The 24,192-nt window shown below is 36.9% G+C and overlaps 1 protein-coding gene across 4 annotated transcripts in view; it reads right to left on the minus strand.

Annotated features, from left to right (window-relative positions):
- Positions 1–2,721: 2,721 nt before the first annotated feature.
- Positions 2,722–24,192, minus strand: part of MTA3 (metastasis associated 1 family member 3) — a 116,426-nt gene continuing 94,955 nt past the window's right edge. The window contains exons 18-21 of one of the 4 annotated variants that reach the window (XM_072331898.1): positions 21,436–21,590; positions 17,967–17,994; positions 8,581–8,605; positions 2,722–7,073 (exon numbers count right to left, since the gene is read on the minus strand). In XM_072331898.1, the coding sequence (XP_072187999.1) occupies positions 8,600–8,605; positions 17,967–17,994; positions 21,436–21,590 (189 nt within the window). In that variant the 3' untranslated portion in view covers positions 2,722–7,073; positions 8,581–8,599. Of the gene's footprint in view, positions 7,074–8,580; positions 8,606–17,966; positions 17,995–21,435; positions 21,598–24,192 lie in introns of those variants that run through there. The other 3 variants (XM_072331897.1, XM_072331899.1, XR_011903076.1) reach the window with 3 other exon arrangements.

A 24,192-nucleotide genomic window follows, 5' to 3' on the forward strand; every position in this document is an offset into this window, starting at 1 on the left:
AGGTAGAAACTTGAGATTTCAAGTAAGACCTGAGCATATTAGATTCATCTTCATCAGTAAAGACCAAAATAATTTTAAAAAAAGGTATAAGGGAAAGAGTAACAGAAGATAAAACAGCCTTAAACTTGAAAGCGTTGGAGGGAAGAGGGAGCAAAAACTTCTAGGTGCTTATAGTATCATTTTTAACCACGCTTTAACTGCGTACAAATTGCAGGATGGAGTCTAGCCCCCTTGGAAAGACCAATCAATACTTTGCTTACTATTGCAAATAGGAAAAATAGGCACTAAGGCTGGATTAACAAATGGCTAGAACAGTCAGGCTCCTGCAAGCAGACCATGGACACAGCTGCCTTATGGATTAAGTGCATTTCCTAAGGATCAAAGGCAATCAGGGTAAGTTTGTTTAGATTCACTGTCTGATAAGAGACTAAAATGCAAATGGAAATCCAGATAGCTCTCCTCCTGAATCAATGCACTTCTCTGTACAAACCAGTGCTCCCAAATCTGGAAGCTCTGTGGGGAAATAGTCTACTTTGTCTCTGTTTTTTAATGACTGCAGAAAAGTTAAAACTTTGAGGAAAAAAATCACACATATTTTAAGTGCTCAGCCAAATGAAGGAAAGAAAACAAATGTAAAGTCATTCATCCCTCAATTTTCATTGCATCTGCTCCAATAAATTATTTTAGCAGCTCCTTCTCCCAATGTGCAACTATCAGGCTGAGGAAATGGCACAAGTGGGGCAGCTTGATGAATGCAGTAAAAGCAAACACAGAGAACTGGAAAGAGAAATGACTGCTTGAAGGACAGACCAATCCTTCAGCCACGGACAGTTACGGCCATGTAATAAAAGAAAATTATATCCAGTGGCCTATTATGTTATGCCATGCTATTTTAAGCTTGTACATGCTTTACTTACTTTTTAGCTTCACAGACACACCTGTGAAGTCCCCTTGTTGCTACGATTACCTGGAATGTTCTTTTATGTGCCTAAGCAGAAGATACTAGAGAAGGAGACACAGCTGCTTCCTCCACATTAATGAAACTATTGATTCACATTACTGGGCAGAAAATTCCCAAAGTAATAACAAAGTTTCATGGAGGGGATAGGAGGAAAACAACCCTTCCAACAAACTAGGGAGTCATCATATTTTTCTGGACTCAATGAATACTAGCTTTTGGGAGGAGATTCTGCAGCCATGAATCTCTAACTCAATAGGAAGTGAAGCAGCATCAAAATCTGGCTCTAATTCTTTCCTCCCATTCTTTTGCTTTAGGCAATAGAGACTTAAATTTACTTCATGCAGGAGATTTTGTTCTTTACTAGGCTCTATCAGGACAGTTGAAAACAAACTGCACATAGCACAATATTGCTGCCATAATATCAATTCTAGTGCTGGAGGAGCCTTCCAGCTACACAAACTGGACTTTGATTTGAGTGCTTATATCAGAAACTTATTGGTCAGAGGCAGTGCTTTGCCCTGATGACTAGATGTTACCATAATATTAGTAACAGATAGATTTCATTTTCATAAAGTTCCCCTGCTTAGCTTACAAAGAATGCACTTTTAAAATGGAAACATATGATGTCTGTAGGTCTCTCCAAAAGGAACACCTATTTATTTCTATGGAAACTACAACAGATACAAAGAGAACAATAACACTATTTGATATAGCAAGTTCTCTGCTACAAAACACTTTTTAACATAGTCATCACCATTTGCTATGCACTTTCACCAGTCATGAACAAGAGCCTGCATGCCGCACTCACAAAAATGTGCATCAGTGGAGCAGATGAGTATCTCAGACTTCCTGCTTTTTGCCTGTGGCTTCTTCTAAGCTTGGTTAAAGAGATGCCAATTATCCCAGCTACTCCAGCTAAGAACTACGTCCAGAGATCATCTCCTCCTCTCTACCATTGTTGCTTGCCCAGAAGGATTGATATGTGTAATTTATCATCCCAAATAAACCCAAACACCATAGAACTTGGAATATGCTTATGCCTCTTGGCAGGAAATGATGACAAAAGAATATTCATTCTAATTCAGGCACTTGAAACAAAATTTACAGATGATTCCAGGATAGATGGGGCAATTAGGAGATGGAAAGAATTGCCTTGGACAACCCTGTGAAGCAGCAGTCATGATAGAATCCCAACGTGTGGATATCCTCCTCTGCAAAAAAACAAAACCAAAAACCAACAAACAAAACCAAAACACCTATCCAACATATCTGAGGAAATTATTTTGCAAAATAAAATCATTTATTTTTGTTCGTAATGAAAACCATTCAGCTTACCTCCTACATGCTCATAGAAGTCACCAGACTTCTAGCAGCTACCAAATAAAAAGCAGTGTAAATTTTTGACACTAATACTGACCTGCAAAGTTTGGATGCCAATGTCAATGCACTGAAGACTATAATGCGTACTGTAGCTTTTAGTATGTAGACCTTTCACCTAGATTTCAGTTCATAGACATTATTCTAGTACTGATACAATGAACAATAAACAATACCTCATGTTTTTTTCTTTCTCTCTGTCTTCTGAATCTTTTCTCTTTATCCACAGACAACTATTTGTGCCTTTAACACTTTAAAGTGCTGAAGACTCTTTAACACAGTTTTAAAAGTTCATCACATTTCAATTTGTAGTTTACCAAACAGCCTATAAGATAGTGTCAATGTAGAAATTGTTCTCTGCAAAAAGGACCAGGAGTCACAAAGCTTGTACACAAAGACACTTTAATGCAAATCAGACAGTAATATATTTCATTCTAAGGTGCTCCACAACCTCAAAATATTCAGCATCAGTCCTCCCAGTTTTACCGTTACTTTGAGAAATTCACTTGCAACCTAAAGAAGAGAATGTTAAAAATGACAGCTTTTTATGCTTCTCTTTTTTATTTAATTTTCAACACTGTATTTTAACAACTGTTAAGCCTTTATGAGCAACAGGAGCATACTCTGCAAATCTGTGTTGAACATTGCATAGTACAATCTCAAAACTCTTATCCAAACCCCATGTATTCCAAAATTAGGTTTCCTCCCTCTACATGCAACATTTGAATAAAAAAGTCCTGATTTACTCCAAAAAATTCCACTCTGCAGTTACATAAACTCAGATCTTTTGACACCCACTCTGGTTTATGAAGACACGGGTTTATATAAAAGACCTTCAAGAAAAAATGTAAAACAAAAATATTTTTGCTGACATTTCCAGAGGATTCTAACACTTCCATTACCATAGCATTGCACATATACAAATACACAGTGTCTGCTATATTGTACTTTGCAATATAATATTTCTGAAGGAGTATAAATGTTCTCTACACAAGGCCGTAGGATATTATGCTGTGACTATACCAGAAACTACAACGCAGCCATTCCATTTTATCTGTAACTTTATAATTAGGAAAGTGCCTAGGTTAAAATGATATTTATAAAAAAAAAGGCTTGCTTCAGATTAATAAAAGGTGCACATCTTGTAAGTGCAGATTCTGGTTCATTCTTTTTCTACTTGTTTGGTCTTCATTTCATTTTCAAACCCCGTTTTCTTATACCATGCTGTAAGTTTTGAACTACAGAAACAAAGATTTGCTTCTGATCAAAACAAGAAACAATTTAGAATGTAGTTGAAATGTTGCCAATATATTTCAAGTATTCCCAGACCTCATTTTTCCATCTTACATAACCAAAGCTTCCTTGACCAAGTTATAACCTTGAAAAATAATCTGAAAAAATATTTCAAGATTGCAGAATAGCTACATACTTCAAATTGGTAACACGGACATTTTGAATTTTAACAAAATCTTCTTCCTCTTTATATGAGACCTCTGGACACAAAAAGAGCACAAATTTTGCATGTTGTTTGAACTCTGTAGTTGTAAAAGGAGAGGTGGCTTTTCAGATAACTTTCTTATTTAGCTAACGAGAAAATAAATCATACTGCAAACACAGTGCTGAAGCTGCCGAGATCATCTTGCTCACATCCATGCTAAGAACCAAATGTCTTGTCCGTGCTTCTGAGGCATATGTTTATACCCAGTGTCATTGTTGATGACTGATACATGTTAGCTAGGTTTAAAATAACTAGCTTCAAAAGCTTGACAAAAACAGTACTGTGGATACACTGTTATAACTTACACAGGAATGTGCCATCTTTGCTCAAGGTCGGCAGGAAAAACAACCCAAATTCAACTCAACAGGCAGCGTGGAATTGCAAGACACTGTGGAAAGAACTGTCTCAATTTCTAAAGAAGTCAAACCAAGCAGGAACATATTTCCACCTAATCTCCGATCAATGCTTTCTGTTGAAATTCACAGGTAAATTCTACATCCAGCCCTGGAGAACATCTCGCAGGAAGCATAAGATTGAGAGAGAGCAGGTAAAGACAAAGGTGCGATATGCAGCATGCAGTTTCTATGTGCACTGTGTGCATTTTAAAGGAAGGAAGGTCTCCATGCAGCTGCATGCAAAGCAGTTTGAGGACGGACCAGAAGTTATTTTAGTTAACAGTCTCTACTGCATTACCCACCCCGAGTGTTGGCTGTTGGCTACTGCAACCAGAGGCACAACTCTGCCAGGCAGGGTCACAGCATTACTTCCAGTGCTCCCAGATGAATTCCCTCAGCTTGAAGCTGCAAAGGAGGACGTTTCCTCACCTCGGATGCTTGATGCAGAAGATAACTGCATCAAGCTGCATAACAGGGAGTCATATTATGAATCTCTCGCTCCTCAGAGGGAAAGAAGAAAAAATGACGTCACAAGAGACTGGTACAAATACTAATACTTTCGTCAAAGGCAGAAACACACAAGGATTTTACAAAATACTGGCTAGACATTGTAGCACACTGACTGAAAGAAATCATTTGAATACAAGCTTAATAAGGCAGGGTAAAAAAAAATATCCATCACCTCACAGCAAAAGACACTTTGAAAATGAGTCTGTTGTGTGTGATTTCAGTGGTGCCTGAGGGAGACAAAGCTCTTTCTGCTCATGTTTTTCATACTTTCAGTCAAAGAGATTGCTGAACAATCACGTTTTCTTTATTTTAATGGGTGAGAAAGCTATTATGCAGAAGGTGTTTCCATATGTCGCAGTTAATAAAGGCAATTCTTGCTAATAAGAATGGGTTGTGTCTGTTCAGTATCTGATGAAAAGCTCTCCTGTTGTGAGGAAAAAGCAGATCGTGTGGATAGAAGAGAATCCTAGGGCTGCACACTTCAGTGGCTCCTGGAAAAATCTGTAAGCGGATGAATCCCAGGTCTTCTCCAATTGATTCCCAATCAGTGACATTCAGTAGGGTGCTCAGGGTACTAGAAGCATTTCAGGACAAAATCTCTCCTCCTTATTCACCCTTTGCTTGCTGGTGAAGGACAGTGGACAAGACCTGGATCCATCACTCTGTAAAATCAAGTCCCTTCGGGAGGTCACTGTGCTTTCTTTTCCGAGGAAGCATCTGGATGACTGTCTCAAGAGTTCAAAATCTGACATGGTCAGCATGGCTAGTTACAGGCTGGTATCACAGATGCTCTTTCAGACTGAAACTGTAAATAAATTGTGAGTATATATTTCGGGAAAGGGGAAATCACCCAGAGGTATGAGATACTACTTACACCTTCATCTTTCTAACCACAGAGCTGGGCATAAATCCATAGCCAGATAAATAACCTGACATCCATACAGTGCCATTAGAGTTACCTAGTAAAGAACTAGAAAAAAACATTTTGAAGCTTATCCCAGCTTATGGGTGATATGTTCAGTGTCTGACTATCTGTTAAAAGCCATATGGAAACAAAATCATTGAAAGACATAACTTGCTTAAGATAATCAGTGTATCTCAGCTAGGTTTACACAGCAGTGCTACACACTGCTTGCCTCTTGATCTCAAAGAAGGGCAGAGATTGTTCACCTGTAAGTACCTGAGTAGAAAAAAGACCTGCCTCTGTTGCCATTCCCACTTTCAGGGGAACTGACAGCTTCCTACACATAGTTACAAAAGGCACATCATCTCTCCATGGTAAGTCTTCACCTGTAGCCTTACAAGTATGAATTTCAAAGCATTCTGCAGCAAGACAACTTTCTTGTCCATATGTATAAAAATGTAGTAATTATTTAGTGGAGAGTCATTGCTAACAGGAAATACTCTTATTTCCTCATGTTTTCCTGGGAATGGCATTCTGCTGGTTTTGACTGTTCAAAATAGACTTCAAGAAATGCTAAAAATCCCCAAAGAAAAATGTGGATGCTTGCAAATATATAGATAATCAGACCAGCCAGATGTTCATGGCCACACATGATACTTTCCAGGATTTTAACCAAAGTTAATATGGTCAGCATTTTAAAACTGGCCATTAATTCTGGGTACTACCTAATTTGGTCAAAGTTTCTGAACTGCTGAACAACAACTCCTTGTTTCAGCCTCTGATTGTTCAACAGATCAGAAAATCAAATCCAAAGTGATTCAAGCCAATATTAAAAATTCAAACATCTGAAGTCTGCAGCACTTTCTGAAGATGCTGACCCCTAAAGGCTAAATCCTGCTACAAAGACATGGCAATTGTTTCAAAAGTTGCTTATTCTTATATCGCACCACTAGAAGGCATAGACAAAATTAGGGGGGGTGGGGGGGAGGGTACTCCGCATCCAAATTTCTTTCTTGTGGTCAGTATGAATAGTGCCTCTCTGACCATTCAAGTCTGGCAGGGGGAAGTGGGGGAAATAGTGGCACAATCATCAATAGGCCTGCACAGCGAACCTGAAGTAGCCCTTACAGAGACAAAGGAGAACAAGGGCTACTGTTGAGTCCTGCCCAGAACATAGAACACAGCCACTATATAGGTCCGCATAGGTCCTGAAGATGTGGAAGGTCCCATTGTATCTGTGTTCACAATTAACAAGATTTTAACATGATTATGTTGCTGATGTTGTTGTGTCTTCATTGCGTGATGGTTCTTGGCTCTATTCGTGCCTGCCTATTGTTCATGAGAGATTTTGTCTTCGCAAGAATAGGAGAACAAGGTGTTCTGGAAGCTCTTTTCAGTTGCAACCTGGTAAACTTCTTACGGATTTTTCTGTATGAAGGGAAGGAAGAAAGGAGGGAAGGAAGAAAGAGACAACAGCAGAGATAAATCTCAGTCTTTAACTGGCTGCTGAAGAGATAAATAACAAACAAACACATACACTTACCAGAGTAGGAAGGCTAGTTCCTAGAAAAGAGACTTCCAGTCAACTAAAGCAAGCCCTGGCCATCAACTGATGATTCACAGTTGTCTCCAATTAGTAACTGACACTTGGTGAAAAGTGAACTAGTGTTAGGCAATATTTGGATGATAACAATTATGTGAAATCTTAGGACAGAATACTCAAATGGGGAATCTTTTTGTGTGATTTCAATACAATAATGAAGAGTCATGGAAGAAAGAACAAACGTGTTATTTCTTTAAAAGTGATAGACTGGGAACAATTTTCAGTGTGGTTGTTTTCACTGTATCAATTTTGCAAGTAACGGATAGACTGAGACTTTGGGCATTTTGTGCTAGTGCCTTTCAGGCACAGTTAATTCACTTTAATTTTAGTCAAATATTAACTAGAGTTGGTCATGTTGTTTGTATTGTAATCTAATGCATACAAGGATAATTAATTTTACAGAAAAAGCTTTGTTAAGTTCCAGCTGCTCAGCTGTCTCTGTATTTCTACAAATCAAAACCATAATGCTGACTATAAACAGAGTAAAGTAGCAGAAAACATGGAAATGATGAATACGATGCATATTGAGAACCATCTTCATTGTTAGGGTCTAGAATTTTACTTGTTGGTGGAAAATCACTTATTTTCTGAATTCACTCAAGTTTGTTATCTCAGCTTTCAGTTAGGCACTTTATAAATTACAAAGATTTTGAGCTTATGGAAATGAACTACAGTGAATGCTGCCCTTTACCAATTAGAGAGACAAGGTTTTCTAATTCAGACTTACAAAGGTGAAAATCTGACCTGATTGCAAATTATACAGTGCTGATGTGCATCAGAGTGCATCAAAGTTTTGACACAGTAACCAAAGAAGCGATTTTTCCCTTTTAACTTAATGGGCTGCTAACTCTGAAACTGAAAAATGGTGGTCCTTGAAATTGAAAACACAGGAATAGCTTAAAATGTACTCCATTGAGTAATAAAATGGCTCTTATTTGCACGTTAAATTTTCGAGCACATATTTAGGTGCTGTTGGAGTTTTCCTCAGAAATCTAAGCTATCAACCAAGTAACTGAGCCAGAGGAGAGAATCTAATGAAGGTCAAAACAATAAGTGAAAAATCAGGAGAATTTACTGAGCTCTTACAGATTAAGGGAGCCTGAAAAATATACCTATTTTGGTTTATGCTTTTGAAAAGCATAGGGCGGTATTTGTCTTAGCTGCCTGAAAGCAGGATGTCATCGGCATCTCGTGGTCTGGATTACCAAGCTAGGACTTAACATCATTCAGTACTAAGTGTAATAAGAGAAACGGAAATGAACTCCCAAAAAGCAAAACTTTGGCAATTCATGCAGTCTCACAGAAACACATACTTATTCATTGAGTACTTACTTTACATGGTCATCTCAATTTAAGCCTAAGGAGATACCAAATAAATTGACAAGAAATCATATTCAGAATGGTAAGATCATAGAAGGAAGAAGAACCTAAAAATGTTAGAAATATGTATTTCTAAAACAATGAGCGAGGAAGGCTTTGTAAATTTATTTTAATAGGCAAGAGCTGTTTCCCACAAATATTATAATTGGGATCGCTCTAGAAAAAGCCTACAGAACTGGACCCCTTATTAATACATTTGTTTGCAGAATCTGTATTTACTTAAAGAACTGATGTTCTCATTAAACATGAAAAGACCACAGTTTATAAATGGTTATATAATAGTTCACCATTCTGACTTTATAATATGGAAACTTCATTAACTGTCGAGAAGTTCCTAGCAATGAAAAAAAAATATAGAGGTCATACTAAATGTAAGGATAGTAAAATATCCGTGATTTATAATTGTTATGTAAGGACAGTTAAATCCAGAGATGTATTTAACAACTAGCACAAAGAATGGCAGAACTGAAAAGAAGGTCATCAGCATTGCATCATGCAAACTACAGGAACCAATTGGTCAGCCCTTCAATCATCTTAAATGGAAGTAGCTCCATACAGGCAGTCAGATGAGCTAATCTGGAAAGTGTTCTGAAAAGACAATCCAGAACTTCTATTCAAACAGGATTATGAAAACGCTTCTAGAAATTAGCTTTCAGAAATAAGACTGGAAGGATGGAAATTTCCAGACTTCATTTAACATGCTACTTGAAAACTCATTTTGCTAAGTTCAAAACAGTTCTTTTAATAGCAAAAATATACAGGGTGGAGGAAACCGACTCATTACACTGAAGAATCTAAAACAGCCTAAAACAGTTAAACTGTCTTAAACTTAAAGAGCCACAGATCGTGTTTTACAACCCTTCATCGGGCTTTTTTTTTTTTTTTTTTTTTTTAAACGCTTGAGTAATCAGGTCATAATGGTAACTGACAAAAGGTAGGAAATTCAAAGATAAGGTTGTCGGTGCCTCTCTCTCAGAGCACTTCAACACAATCTCCTCACTCCCTAAGCAATATAACAAATTAAGGGCACAGTCACCTTTAATGTTCAATTTCCTGTCCCTTTTTCAGTTAATGCCAGCCATACGTTTTAATTACATACAGCTTTTTATTTGGTGCTGGCAAGTAAATGACTTTAATATCTGTAGCGGTGATAACATCCTTTGCAGTTGTTAGGAAAGAGTAATTGCCATTTTCACCTCCTTTTTCTTTCGATTCTTGTACTGTGCTTCAAGCATGGTGTGTTAAAGACTTCATTTGAAATGCTAATTAAAAAGCGTTGTAAAGCCTTTGCATTGTACTTCTAGTCCTCCTGAGACCAAAGGTAGGAAAATGAATCAAACTTTCAAATAGGGGATTGGTATACAAAGCCCAGCGCACTCATTTCTATGTCAGATGCAATGCAGCTTTGCAAATGTAGAAGGTGACAAATTATTTATGTCCATGTGATAGTACCAAAGTTAAAGGTAAATAAGGCACCCAGCAGCCATTCAGAGAACTATGGAAATGTATGTAAGTACTGCATACTATTAAGATGTATTTTCTCTATGCAAGTTCCATACAGGGACTGTAATACATTGTGTAGAATTAATGGTTATACCAAGTAGGGCATTTATGCCATGCTTAAGCATAATTAGACAAACAAGTTCATTGAACCAATCTGTTTTTAGAATTTAACTGGATTCTGCACTTCTTCTAACTAACCATCTTCTGAAGTTTACAACCTGTTATGATATCTAGATTTCTCATGAGCAGAGATTTCCATGTCAGACACCAGTTTGTCAGACTGCCCCTCTGCTGCCATCTGTCACTCAGCACAATGTGTAATGGAATATTAGTGGGAAGGTTCAACCAACCAACATCCACCTCTGACACTGCGAGCCAACAGAATAAAACATGAAACATTACTTTTGGAGCAGCCATAGTATTATTACATTGCTTCTGCTGGTAGCACAGATAATCTGAACCAGTCTGCAGCAAGCATAAAATAATGGATTAGCTTCACAACCAGCACTGAATTTTCCCTGACTCTTTAGATTGGGGCTCAGTATTCACTGTGACTTGTTAATTGTAAACAGAAAGTTAAACCAGCCAGCTTTACAAAATACTGCCACCCTAGAAGAAAGTGGTTTTGAACACTGACTACAGCAAGGCAGAATTCTGCAGTTCTATATATTCTTTATGCAAAATTTGTGATCAGTGTTAATATCAAGACATGCGGGGAGAAAAAAATTTGCCATATTCTATATTTCAAGCAACAAAGACAAGTGAAGTTGCTACTGCTGCTCCAGGGCAATGAAAACATTGTGTGCAATCTAAACTCTTTGAGCGCAAACTCAAGGCCACCTAGCAAAACACAACTATTTAATAAGTAACCATGATTCCTTGTGGCATAATAGTCTTAATTACCACTTAGTTCCCTAAAGGCTTGCTGTATCCAGAAGTACACTATAACTCTTTAGTGGATTAAATTACAAGAAAGGGGACTATTTTAGGAGTCTGACAGTCTTTCCATTAATTTCAACAAGGCTTTTAAACTAAGTGAAAGGCAAAAAAGTGAGCAATGCTGAGTCTGATAAAATAAAAATTAACTGGTGTGAACCTGTACATGCAGATACAGATCCATCAAAACCTGGTAACTCACACCACCTCCTTCATTTCTACACCTGTGTGGAAATGCAGAGTGGGAATGCTATATTTTATTTGTCTACTTGGCTTGGTGATGTAGGCTTTTTTTTCCCTTTGACACGTTAAGGCTCAAGTTTACTTATATCCTATTAAAATTTTGAGCTAACCTCAAAATTGCAGAAACTAGGACAAGAAGCCCCTTTGTGAAATGCTCATTTATAAAACAAATTATGTTTCATTACGTACCAGGCTAACAGGAAACACTTGCCTTGAGTCACTATTTTACATTATAAAACTAATACAGGTGGCAGAGCGTGCTAAAATATTTATGAGATTAAAGAAGTGCTGCTGTAGACAATTGAGACTCATATAAATGCTCTAAGAGCTCGCCTTATTTTTACCTCCTATCAAGGAAGTGTTTTCCTTTGCTTGTGGTTAACTTCCAATTTGGCACAAATATTTAGAGGAAAACTGTTCTCTGTGAACAGTTTACAGACACATCAGTTAAGAGTCATGGTGCCAGGTCTTCCAGGCATATATTCCTTAATATATTATTTTTCAAACACCATTCCACACTGAGGGCATTTTGTGTTTCAGAGCAACAGTTAAGAGTTACTGTGAATGTATAAAGTTGTAAACAATGTTTTTGAGCAATTTCATTACAGACTCAGGTCGAATGTCTAAAGTACAGACTCCTACGATAATGTTGTGGCATGGCACAAGCCACCTTTTATCTCTTTCTACTTGCTAATGGTTTAAAATCTACTAAAAAAACTCAACTTCCTTGGAGTAGAAACCATCCCTTCGTGTACATTTATAGAGTGCCTCCTAGGACAACAGAGACCTGGCCCATTACTGAAATTATTTATACCACTTTTACTGCAAACAACTGGCATGGCTTTCTGAAAAAATCATCTAATCCAGCAGGTTTTTCCATGCTTTTGTTTACTCTGAAAATGGCATGTTTCATCAATATTGTAAAGTGGTTTTAAGTGCTCTGAGAGAAAGAATTAAAGAAGTGCAAAGTATTATTCTCAGCATTACTGTTCATTTTTCAGCTGCATGCTGGAACTGAGATAAACTTATCTGTTAACCCCTAAGAAACGTTCTAAATAGATGCTGTCATAAAGCAGTCATCACACGATGACTAAACCTTAACGATCAGTGATAGAATTATTCTCGCAGTTCATCTGTGAGCCTGGTACATACCACCAAGAGACTAAAATTACCCACTGCAGATGGCTAGGACAAAAATGATAGCACATCAGTTTCACTGCAACGTGGACTTGCTCACTTTTTGGCAATGCCAGCAGCATGGGGGCTGTGACTCCTTTTGTCTCCTCCAATTTATGGTAAGCATCATTTCAAAGATAAACCTAAATATAGTTGACAACGCAGGTCTCATCATGGATTATGAAGATGATGACTTGCCCTATATCTCAGGTGGAGTTTTGCTAACTCAGCAGTGACATTATTCCCCGCTGCAGGCCAAAAAGAAGTGCCTATTGGAGAAGCATGCACAGAGTCATGTTTCTCAGTTTCCCTCAAGAAGGGAGAAAGGCCAGCCTGTGGAGGCATGGCATTCAACCACAGTGCTCACCTTAGAGGGAATGAGACCTAGCAAAAGGAGATCAATGGAATGGGTAAAAAGTAAATTATTCATACATCTTAAAACAACTGCTCAGGCTTCAACAGACCTGTAACCTGAGCTTTGGGACAGCTGCTTTGAACCTTATTTGAAATTAATTAGCCTCTTCTTAGTTAACAGTGACTTCAGACAGCTTATGGCATGAATTATGCTCTGCTGAAGGAAGAGTTGCTTAACCTCTCCTTCCCTATCAGCAAACCTAGAAGATCACCAACACATTTGTCAATATGTCGGCATTCTGTGAATCCAAGGAGCCAGAAAGTTTCCATAGGCACAAAAGCCAGAAGATCTCAAAACAGCTCCTTTATTCTTCCCCTACAGGATGTGGGTGAATTCCCACACTACAGAACTTTATACTCTGCCAATAAAAATTGTCATCACCATCTAGTATTTTTAAGAAGAATAGTCACTCGGTATATTAAATATAACCCACTATTAAATGAAAATATATCCCACATGACAGCATACATTTCTTTCATCGACAAAAAAATTGAGAAAAAAATGCATCAGAGCTGGCAGAGTAAATGAAGAATGGTTTTCACCTCCTTCCTGAACATCTTGCATAGTAATTCATGATTCCTGTGTTATTCCAGAATACTATATATATATATATATATATATATATTTATCTTTAAGAAGGGGTTAAGAACATACAGCAACTGAGTTTTGGCCTTGATCTACAAACACTGTGTGTGGCGTCCTTAGTGACAGACAGCAGAAAACCCTACCTGACTAGTATCACCATTTTGATTCAGATTCAGAAATATTCTTTTTGGTTGATTTCAATTCTGTGATGATGTTTGACTTCAATGGTTTGTCTCCTAAATTAGGTATAGATTGGTCAGAATTACTGGTGACACAAGGTCTAGCAGCGTAATTCCCAAAGACATACTTAAGCTCACAAATGAATAGCTTTAAAGCAAGGAAAAAAATTTAAGAAAAAAAAATGCTGAAGATAGAAATTGAAGAACATGAAAAATATTTTTCTATGATACATTTCACAAAAAAAGCTACTCTGCACTCTGTTATCTTTTCCACTTTTGATACGCTTCAAACACTCCATCATGACTACTTTAGCATTTTATTTATTAGGAGAATAATTCATATGACTTTTTATTAGCCTTTTTGTTTGTTTCTTTTCTTACCTTGTTTGATTATTTCATCTGAGCTTCGTGGCCTGAACTCTGTGTTTACAATATTACATCTTATAATACTACCTGAGGCTGAAAAAAAAGGCAATATTTTATCTTTATCAATAATGCATATACTTTTCCTGGAATAATACACGTACTGATAGAGTATGTTTGGAGAAGCTTTTTGGCACTATTTGCTATTAAGCAAAGGAAGAAAATCAGAATTAATCCTTCATACCAGAGAGAGCTGAATACCAAAATTTACCTTAAGAATCTGCCCCCCACAGGCCTACTCCACAGCATCTATCTCTTTTCTCAATAAAGGAAATCTTTGCCATAAAATGATTTAGAATGCTAATTTTTAAGGTAATCCTCATTTAAGATCCTAATTTTTATTTAACATTCATAGTACCGAGGGTCTACTCTAGTTCGTTTTTTGACCACACTCAGAAGATTTCATTCAGCTCTCCAGTCTTCCAGCCAGCAGTTTTCCTGACAGCACTGCACAGTGTTTGTTGGTCTGTTTAATTAAAAAGTGCAGAACATCCTCAAGAGTAGTTGCATATTAATATTATTCAAATTTACAGACTAAAAGCTGGAGCTACTCAGCTACTTAAATGCCTTGTCTGGTGCAACAGGAACTGTGAAGCACAAATCTGAGCTTTTACTACTCACACAATATTTCTATTGTATTTGGTCAAGTAAATATTTTAACCTCTATTCATAGCACAAGTAATGAAATCAACCACCCATCTTGTCTCCTTAAATGTCTGACAAGAACTGACAGTTATCTCTGTGATTGCCTTTCACAGTTATTGTGTTCTCTTCAGTATTTTACATTTAAAATCCTCATGTAGTTACTTACGCAAGCTTTTTCACAAAAAGATTCAAACATTTGCTTCTTCACAGCCTTATTAATGCTACAGAATCCTGCGTTTAACAGATCTTAAGGAGTTAAGTACTCAGAAGAGCATAACAAATAATAAATGATGGAATGTATACTCTAAAATACAGACTACTTCAGAATTAAATCTTCTATCAGTAAAAAAAAAGTAATCTTTGAAGACTGAAATTTAGCAGCAGTGTTCAAGGATAAAGGCCATCAATAGAAGAGAACTAATTGTGATAAAGCTCAGTGGTTAAGGCATAGAAATTGTGAGGGGAAGCTGCTTTTACTCCTGAACTAGTGTTACTTGAGCACTGCTATAGATAAAATCTGCATAATCAATCTTGTCTTTTCTTTGATAATGAAGTATGTGGAAGACTACACTGGTCTGACAAATTAGCATTTTCATTATTATTTTTTTTTTATATGTTTTCCAAGGCTCTCTTAAAGTGCTTTTAAAATGGAAACTGGCTTCACATACAAATATGTTTCCCTATAGAAAATAAATTCTTATTCAAAATCAAATAGTTTTTAACTCCCACAATAGAATAAGGCCAAGAATTACAAGGCAGCACATTTCCACTGGGGATGTGGATTTAGGAAAAAGCTGAGCAGCAAGCTAACAAAATGTAAGCCCTAAGACTTTTAGTTAAAACATCCTGTAAAGAGGATTGGGTTCAGCTACATCAAATCTACCACACAAACATAAAAGAATGCTACTGAGAGCAAACCTTTAGAAATGGCCAATGGTACTGCAAGAAAGGCAAAGTTCATAAAAAACTGTAAGAAAACAGGTGGAAAATAAAAAGCCTGACATCCTAATTTAACATAAAGTGAGTTACTAAGTTACTGTCTGACACACTCAAGCTCCTTGGTTGCACACAGTGGGATCCAGGCATGCATTTAAGAGCTTTAATGAACCGGGATTAGAAGGTCTAACAAAACAAATGAAGTTCCTTGAAAAGTTAAATAACCTTACAGGAACCTCTCCACAAACATATGTGCTTAAGACAATCATTAATGAACTTACCATCCCTGTGTTTTATTCCAGCTCCTTCCCCCCTCATCCCCCAGTTTCCTAGGAAAATTAAATTTTGCAAAAGGTCTTGTTTTGGGAATTATATTTCCCTTCCCAAACATAAAATGCACTGGCTATTCCCATACCTTCTGTCTGAACATGAAATGACTCTTCTGGTTGAGTAACACTTCTAAATGTGTCATTGCTCTATAGCTGGGTCATGTGAATTAACCACAAATGAGCTCTTACCTATAATGCAATTGCAAAATATGTTTTGGTATCTAAGCCACCATAGAGAGGCTGCATATGTGAATTTCTGCTCACAACAGGGTAGAATTCTACAAGATCATTTTACAAGATCCAACTGCGTGGCTTTTCAGGCAGCAGTAACTAGGTCATTTACAACCATCTGTTCATAGCCCTCTGTCTCCCTGCTGTCATCACTAAAGCCGTGGACTAATTAATTTTCACCTTCTAATCAGTAGAGATAGCTCTGAAACTAACAAATTGCCCAGCCTCAGTCAGCAACTTCTGGACTCCTGTGGATAGCATTTCCATGAGACTTCATTACCAATAAAGGTAAAAAGTGTTATAAAGGAGATTTCTTCTGACCTGCTCTGTGTATAACAGCCCTACGGAAGAATAAAGTGGTCTTCATCTGATTCTTCAGATGGAGAACAGACCTTTACAGAATTATACTCAAATTTCCAATGAAGTATTTAGTCAGCTTATGAAATTTGCTATGAGGAGTCGAGCATCTAAAAGCTTAAAGATACAGGCTTGAGGTCTCACAGAAGCCTGTGAGGGAGAAGCAAACTAAATCCAGTTTTCTCATGTTCTGCCTAAGAGTGCCAACATCTTCCTCTTAGGTTGTAGCTTTAAACAAGGTGAGTAGCTTACTACAACATCACAGAAACTTTAACAAAGCTTCAAGCCAACATGGTTGTATTTCATTTGTTCTGATGATTATCAAAGCAAAATTCTTCACAGCATATGTTCTTCAAGCCCATTTGCAACCAAGAATGGCATAATTTATACTAAACTAATCCTTAAACGAGAGAATAGGTGAAACACTGCAGTTCTGGTATTGTTTTCTGTGTAGGTATCTATTATTCCTTTAACATGTTAAAAAATAAAAAAAAAAAATTAAAAAAAATCTTCATTTGAAATGATGATGATTTTAGTTTCATGGAAAAATTCTGCTCTTAAAACCTGTTGCAGCAATATTACTTTGATTCAGAAGGTATCATAAAGTGAGCTAGAGTAAAAGCACCTATAGATGAATAGCATTGGAAAGTATCTTTAGATCCATGAAAACACCTCAAAGAGAGACAAAGGGACAGAGGTTATGACCTTTCTGTATTACCCATCAGGATTCTGCATCACAGCACCTCAGCTAGAGCTCAGGGGAGAATTATCACTTATAAGGCATCAACAATACATAACATCCACCGATTATTCCACATTAAATAAGGTCAAAATAGCAGTTCACTGAAAGTCTTAGACAACAAACTTTTGTTCTGATGAAAGTGACCAAATATAACAACTTTGAATAGTACCTAGCCATGTAGGACTTCTATCTGGAGCAGGGACAATTCCTCTCCAAACTCCCCATCTGCTGTATTGTACTAGAAATGTTTGTGAGCTCACCTGTATTCACATGCATCAAATCAATATTTACAATCCCATCAACAAGGATTAGACAATAGCTTTAAGCTATTGTGTATGCTATGAGGCATGCATAAGTAAAAATGAGTGATCATTTGAAATTTATCATTTGATCAGGTAATTATCATAAACACTGTGATATCCTTACACAGTAACTCAAAAAATCAAGGGAAGCTCTTTTGTTCTAGAGGAAGAACACGATGTGAAGAATATGAAAATTGCCTGTATAATGCTGCCACAGGGATGCCTCTCAAATCATTTTATCAGCAAAAAGGAAGCAATGTCTGCTGGTAACAGCTGAAGATCACATTCTAATTTTAACAGTTGCAGTTAACTCATTCCCAATGGAGTTGCACTTACCGTGAGAAGGTTTCTAACTGCTTCAGCGCTGAAAGGAAACAAGCATTGAGTCATTCAACTGTAGTTCTATATGCAAATATGCTTTTTGGCCCATGAAGGGAAAGCATATGGAATCTGCAGCTATAACCCTTCCAGTCAAACCTTTCCAGACATTTCTTATAATGCGAATGGTGAAAAAAATGTCGTTTTTCACACAATATTTTAGCTGTCCCTTTACAAATATGATCAACAGCACACAAACATGTTCTGTTATGGACAGAGCGTATGTATAGGAACAGCATGCATATTGCATACCTAGAACTGCTAAGAAAAATTAAAGTCTACAGATAAATTTTCCTTGACATCCAGCAGCTATTTTGAATTACTAATTTTATTCAATGATCATCTTATATAACTCAACAGATATTAAGCTGATATATTCCATTTTCATTAAGTTTCACTAGACCACAATAAGAATTTTCCCTTCCCCCCCCCCACCCCATTATTATATAAGTCCCAGAATAGTAATTCAGTACAAAGAATTTAATTTCATACATTGTAGCCATTTTTTGCATTAACCTCTAACTGAGCCTACAATTACAGATTCCTACATTACAGCTAGTCAACAAAATGGGAATAAAGCTCAAAAAGATTCCTTATGGCAAAGGTGATTTAGCACAATGTTCTGAATAAAATTCTTTTATAGTTATGAGACTATTGTCTGATCTCAATTCTGCACATTGTGGTAGGACAATCCCAGCAGTTAATATCAAAATATATTAAAAGGAAATAAGTAGACTCCCTTCATGGGTAGTGATGAATGTAAGGCGCTTTATAGAGTGATTTTTCAGTGAAGCATGTAAATAGGTTTGCACTTTCGAATAAAAACTTGAGTAAGTTACTTTTGAGTAGGAAATGAGAATTCCTTTTTCTTTCAGGAGGTGAATAAAGAAAAATATGAAAATATGAAGTTCATTAAAGTTCAACATAAAATTATGATGTAACTTTACAGTAAGTGCTCTTGAACTGTCAACTAGATTATTTCCTCCTTTGATCTTGCGACTGAACACAGATGTTAGAATCCCAAGTGAGCTGAACTCGCACAGGTGTCAGAAATGCCTAATGGGCATTCAGGTTGTGGCCTTAAAATTCTAGAATAACTTCAAGGATTGCCTTGGAAAAATTAGACTAGCTGTAATTTGTATCATTACTTTCCATGCTCTGAATACTCAGGATCCTTCTCATCCATCACTATCAATACCCTGGAATCTGAACAATCTGACATACAGTATTGAACTTTACAGAACTGTGATTGGAGCTTAAATTCAGAGGTGGGAATAATGATAATAATTTCTTTAAAGATATCATTTAACGTAAAAGTATAGGCATAAAAACATATGCTCATCTTACCTAGATGACAATAACATTTTGCATGCTTATGTTATACATCTTCGACTTGGTTAGAATGAAATTGACTGGCACCTCATTTAGTTTAGCAGCAAAAGGATTACATTGTTGTGGTATGATTTTTTAGCTAGATGCCTAAGAAAAGCTAGACTCACTGCTGGAGATTTTATAGAAATATCTACCTTAAACCTTAATTCACTGCACAAGCAAAAATGGTTTTGGACAGAAATGAAAACTTATGTACCACACCAATCCAAATATTATACTGAAAAATTATTTTTCTTTTGCAGCCTGTAATTAGCACATGCCCTTCTTACATGCATTTTTAAACAAATACACATGATAAAACACACTGGACTCTGATGTAAAACAATAGGAAAACACATGCCTTAAAAAACAAGTTGGTATCTTGACTCAAATGTGATGATTTTTTTTCTGAGCTGAGCATTCAGCACATTTTAATGGCTGCAAACTGGCAACTGAAGTACTTTCCTTTTCCATTCTATGGAAGGACTGGGTAAATTTTGTTTTGCTTTCACAGTCATCTCCTCCATGCATAAGATATCTTTTCCCATTGCAACTGTGTTGCATTCAACCATGTCATAGCCATGCCCAAATGTATGAACTCCTATCACAAGGCAGGTCAATTGACAGAGACTAATGCCTATTTCTTCTTCTCTCCCAGGGAGCAGAACATTTAATAACTGTCTGGATCATCAGTACACTATTAGCGGCAGTATCAGGTAGGGCTTTCCACTTCAAGTTATTCTACCTTAGCCCTGGCAGGGAATGGCCTCTGCATCCATGGAGATGGAGAGGGAGATTTGTAACGTCAGGAGCAGACAGCAATCCCAGATGAGTGCTTTACAAAGGCAAGATTCACATCATCATACTTCAGTCACTTAGAATTTACACATCTGAACTAGCTGTCTGGGCTACCTCTGAGATCAGTGGAGACACAGCCACTGTCAGTGTAAGACTCATACTTTGACAGGCATCTCTCTATAATAAATGGGAATAAAAATGTCTGAAACTTCTAAACCAGAGGCTTAGGTTACCTGTCACATTTTGGTGATATACTTACTAGGGACTTGTCTGATACTGCTAAGTGTGTACAGACACTATCAAACGAGTTTTAAAGTACTGAATTTTATCAATGAGGTAGACATCAGAAGCCTAAGGGCTTATCATTCTCCTGCTAATATCTCTGAATTGCTGAACCTCTCATGCAAAAAGAAAATGAAGTACCACGTTCAAGTGACCCTGAAATAACCAAATTATCACATATCTACTATAAACTGAATTAAGTATGCATATTTTTCTTGGTTAGCTCTATATTTACATATATTGTTCCCTACTTTTATTTTATTATTGACATTTTTCTTTGACTGGTAGCTCTCTAGGCCTGTGAAATAATCACAGAAGTGAAGATCAGTCTAAGGATTATTTTAAATTGCTTTTTAAATAAGAGGTCCAGCTTACAAAAATAACTTCTTCTCATAGTTTGAGTTTAAAACTGGGAAAGGACAGATCTAAGCAGAGGGAAAAAAAAAAAGAGTAGAGGAGCCTCCACAAGCAATATCTCTGTGATATCATACTCTTCTGGGAAAAGTAAACATTAATTAAATTTTACCAATTAATTTGGAAGTGACAGACTGAAGAAGACTGTTACCTTGGTTGGAAATCAATTAGTATGCCAGAAAAGACACTCACTGCTACATATTTCTCTCTTCTGTGGTATATATTTTTCTAGTTATGAAAATTTCAGTGCAGCCTCCATTGTGGATACACATGCACTTCACTGAGCGATCGGAGGTGCCTTAAGCTTCACTGTATTTGAACTACAGTTAGTAACAATTAAAAAGTTCTAACCTCTGCCACAAAAGTATAAGACTGAATAAGTGAGACACTGATAACATTAATATGCAAGAGATGGAAAACTGGGTGTCCATTTTGATGTAACATGGCTCTTCACTGTAACACAAACCTCAAATAATAATGACAAAAATCATTATTCAAATAGAGAATCAATAACATGTATGCAGTTATGCCTCTTTCCCTGCTTCAATTTCATTTCTCTTACCTGGTCTCTTCTGTGGCTATAAAGAAACCATCATCTGAAGCATCAAGCCAATTTTGCCTCTGTCTCTTGATCACTGGAATGGCGCTTGTCTTAATGGTACTTGCACTGGCTTGCAAGGTCTTACCATTAGTTATGTGAACGCGGGGAGCAGCATGCTGAAATCATAACAGAAAGAAAAACCACAAACAATATTTGCCTGAGAACAAGAATGGTTCTCTTAACTGATTCTGCAGTAAAGGGCAGCCTACACACACGGGTTCATTCTCAAAAAACAGCTAACTCTTCTCAAACAAGTACCTACCGATCAGAAAACATCTCCTGATCATCTGTGCACGCTGACATGTTTTAGCTACACAACTGGAAGTTTTTTAAAACCCACTTGTAAAAAGAGAAGCGAAGCATGAATCAATGTCATGAAGCAAGCAAGTCTGCAACAGAAAACTGCTGACTTTGGGAGCAAATTCATTTTGCAATTTTTTTCTGATCAAAACCCAGCATCCCAACCAATTATTTGTTTTCTGATCCAAGTATTGCATTAATCCAATAAACAATAAAAAAAATCCACATTTCTCACTTTGCAGCTCCTTACTGTATCTGGCTTTACTTTAAATAACAATTACTGAACAGGACAAGAACACTGGTACTGCTGTAAAAAAAATAAATAAATTTACATCATCTGGGCAGTAGCCACAGTTTTTAAGTTGACCCACTAGTCATTATATATATCGTAGAGCTGACTGCAACAATTCTACCTTCATTTTAACACAGATTACATTAAAGATAAAATGGCATATTGATTCATCACTACACGTTTAGTTGGACTAAATAGTTTAGCAAGATTTAGAGACAGCAGGTGTTCACATCTAATGAGAAAAGCTGCCTTCTGATATATGTGCAAGTAGAGTGCAAGTGTTCTCTGTACCGCCTGTAAGAAACATTTTGGAGGAAAATTCCATAATGAACACATTAATTCTTGAATTCAGAGTCTTGTTTGCTGTGCAACCAGTTATCAGCAGGATTAAGGAGTTGCTCTATTTGATATAAATAGACATGTTAGACATATGAATTTGAAAGTTTTGCTTATTTTATCTCGCATGGATTCAACATCATGTTCTCATAGAAAGAAGTGCAATTTCTTGCTGAAATAAACCAAGTATTCCTCATTACTGATTGTATTTTTGTAATATTCATAAAACATGCCCAATTCTGTGCACTTGTGGGAGTAGCCTCTAATTATGGGGAGAAAGTTCGCAGTCCTTGAGAAAGGAAGGAGCTGGTAACATGTACCAAGGTTGGCAGAACACAGCCTAGAGCTGATCTCTTAAATCGTGCCACAAAAATGTAACAGCCAAATATTACACTTACATTTAATGTATTTCATTCCCACTTGTGTGCCTCCAGTGGCGCAGCGGTAGAATTCCCGTTTGCAACACCAGGGGGCCCGGGTTCGAATCCCCCCCTGTGGAGCAGGGGGTAGAAGTGCCGCTCTGCTACACAGAGGGCTCGAATCCCGGGAGTTGGACTCGATGATCTCTAAGGTCCCTTCCAACTCGCACAATACTATGATACTATGATACTATGATGATGATACTATGCTGCGATTTTTGACACGTCCCAATCCAGACCACTTACTCCCTATAGTAGAACAAATCTTCCAACATTCTTTACTTTAGTGTTACTAATTGAACAATCTAAGTTTTCTTAGGCGCGAAGAAACAAAAACAACAACGAAAGCAACAATTCGAGTGAGTCACAGATAACTCTTTCTTTGAGCAAAATTATTTACCATTGTTTTAGAGACAAAGAAGGTTTATGGTGAATTTAGTTGCTATTGCACACAAAAAGACAAGTGTTCCTTTGCAGACCCTAAATTTTTCCAGGTTTTCATTCACTGCCTAGACTGCAGTTTGATTTTCACATTTTGTTCTGTTGGCTTTCTTGGGGAGAAACAAGCAACGAAACTGCTGCTAGAAGTAATTCAGCTGTTATTTACAGTAAAATATGGATAAAATACATTAAGTTTGGATAAAATTAAAAATCCAAAAGCTATTTAAGTGATGATGTCTTAGTGCACAAAATGGATACTGCTAAAAAAGTGAGCAATAATTCATACATAGAAAACACAGTCATACAGCCCAGATGTACTGATTTCATAGAATCATAGAATTACCCAGGTTGGAAAAGACCTTGAAGATCATCAAGTCCAACCACAGCCTAACCACAGTACCCTAACTCTAACAACCCTCTGCTAAATACTGTGTTCAAAGTGATTATTTTTACCTGGCAGTGGGCAGTGCCATACGTTATAGAGGACCATTCAAGGGATTGAAGAGCAATTTTATTTTTTTTTTTTACTTATCCAGTCAGAAACAAGTTTAAGTTCTCACATGTAATGGTTAGTATCTTCTCCTTTCTAATATGCCATTGAATGTTTCTTTCGCTCAAGACAATCATAAACATGCAAAGTATGCTCAGGAATCATACAACATACAAGCATTTCCTACAGCAAAAACTCTGTAAAACAGTTAAGCCTTATAGAAAAACTATGCTTCCCCCCCCCCCCCCCCCTAGACTTTTTCCATAGTAAAGACAGATGTCAATACTAGTTCTAAACTGTTTTGTTTCTATTTCTCAGAATCTAACTCTTATTACAGGCAAGATATAGCATTACAGAAAATAGTGCAAGGGTTACAATATCATCTCCTCTCTCTCACATCATAATAATTACTGTTTTTCCTTGTATTTCTCTTTTCCTTT

This window comes from Excalfactoria chinensis, chromosome 3, assembly GCF_039878825.1.
Source record: "Excalfactoria chinensis isolate bCotChi1 chromosome 3, bCotChi1.hap2, whole genome shotgun sequence".
NCBI lineage: Eukaryota > Metazoa > Chordata > Aves > Galliformes > Phasianidae > Excalfactoria > Excalfactoria chinensis.